The following is a 1,273-nucleotide window of genomic DNA, read 5'->3' as shown; positions in this document are numbered from 1 at the left end:
GTAGGTGAAGTGAGGAAGCAGTTTAATAAATTAAAATAAAACTATTTTAAGGGAAATAATGTTTGATTTTGATGAATAAATGTAAAATCAAGTGATTACCAAGGTAGCCATTGCTGAGCGCAGCTGCTTGCACTGTAAAACCCCTCCTCTCTGCCCCCCTCCCCTCCCTCCTCTCTCCCCCCTCCCTCTCTCCTTATGCCTCCTCGGTCCTGGAGCTTCATTCCTGTGCACGAGCCGAGCGGAGCAGTCGCTTCCCGGAGCAGCCGGATTCGAACCAACTCGCTCAGGGATTAAAACATCTCCGACCTGCGCGCGCGGCTGCCAGCTGGTTTTCTTATTCTCATTTGGCTCTTTTTTTATCAACACACATGCAGGAATACCACTTGATTGGGGGGACGCACGTGAGCACGCACATGCCACAGTGTGTGCGGGACTCTTAACGCCATGGTTCTGACAGGAGCAGCCACAGAAAGTGTTGTGGGTCTGTGCGGGATGAGCCGAACCCCCCCTGGATCTGTGTCTGGATGCTGACCTGGACCACTGTCTGGACTACCTGCACCCCGTCCTCCTCAGCTCTGCGCGCGCGGAGCGGACTGGAAGACTCCCCCTTCTCCTTCTCTCTGGTTTAAACCTGGACGCTTCTTTTGGAGATCACTCTGAGGGGGGTCACTTATTATTTTCCTCCCACCCCCCCACCCCCCTCTCTGGACTCTCACCGTGCTGCTGAATGGAGAATAGTCTGCACCTGGAGGCTTGACACCAACTGGGACTGGGACCCGACCCGGGTGCGTTGGATCACCCAGGATCGAGTTCCCCCCCCACCTCCCCCAGTCCACCTCCCCCTCGTCTCCTCTCACCATCCCAGTCGTGAGGTTATTTACATGTCCGACCTGACCGCTTTATGACAATGGATTACTTTCTGCTTTTATGCAGCTTCTTGCTGTCTGTGGTGTCCGCGGTGGAAGGTAAGATACCCCCCCCCCCCCACACACACACACACACACACACACGCAGCTTTATTCTCTCTGTTATAGTACAGCTGGGCACCAGCCCTGCAGCTCTTCTTCACCCACATTCATTTCCATCCTCAAACGAAGGTTTCATCAAAAATCAACCATAGCGCCTTTTTGGGGAGGGGGGGGGGGGGGGGGACAACAACAACAGTGGAGCAGTCCCATGCAGGGAGGCGGTGTTTGCTGCAGGTTTCAATACACAATTGTTGGGCGCAAACCAAAGCTTAGCATCCATCCCAATGATAGATGGGTCCCCCCCC

The 1,273-nt window shown here is 54.3% G+C and overlaps 1 protein-coding gene across 3 annotated transcripts in view; it reads left to right on the top strand.

The window, feature by feature from the left end:
* The first annotated feature begins 830 nt into the window (after positions 1-830).
* Positions 831-1,273, top strand: part of LOC119430610 (ephrin type-B receptor 3) — a 59,871-nt gene continuing 59,428 nt past the window's right edge. For all 3 annotated transcript variants that reach the window (XM_037698044.1, XM_037698043.1, XM_037698042.1), the window contains exon 1: positions 831-965. In XM_037698044.1, the coding sequence (XP_037553972.1) occupies positions 902-965 (64 nt within the window). In that variant the 5' untranslated portion in view covers positions 831-901. The remainder of the gene's footprint in view (positions 966-1,273) is intronic.

This window comes from Nematolebias whitei, chromosome 3 (genome assembly GCF_014905685.2).
Source record: "Nematolebias whitei isolate Nwh7 chromosome 3, NemWhi1, whole genome shotgun sequence".
In the NCBI taxonomy this organism is placed as follows: Eukaryota; Metazoa; Chordata; class Actinopteri; order Cyprinodontiformes; family Rivulidae; genus Nematolebias; species Nematolebias whitei.
Note: the sequence above shows the minus strand (reverse complement) of the source record. Positions and strands in the feature narration are given on the sequence as shown.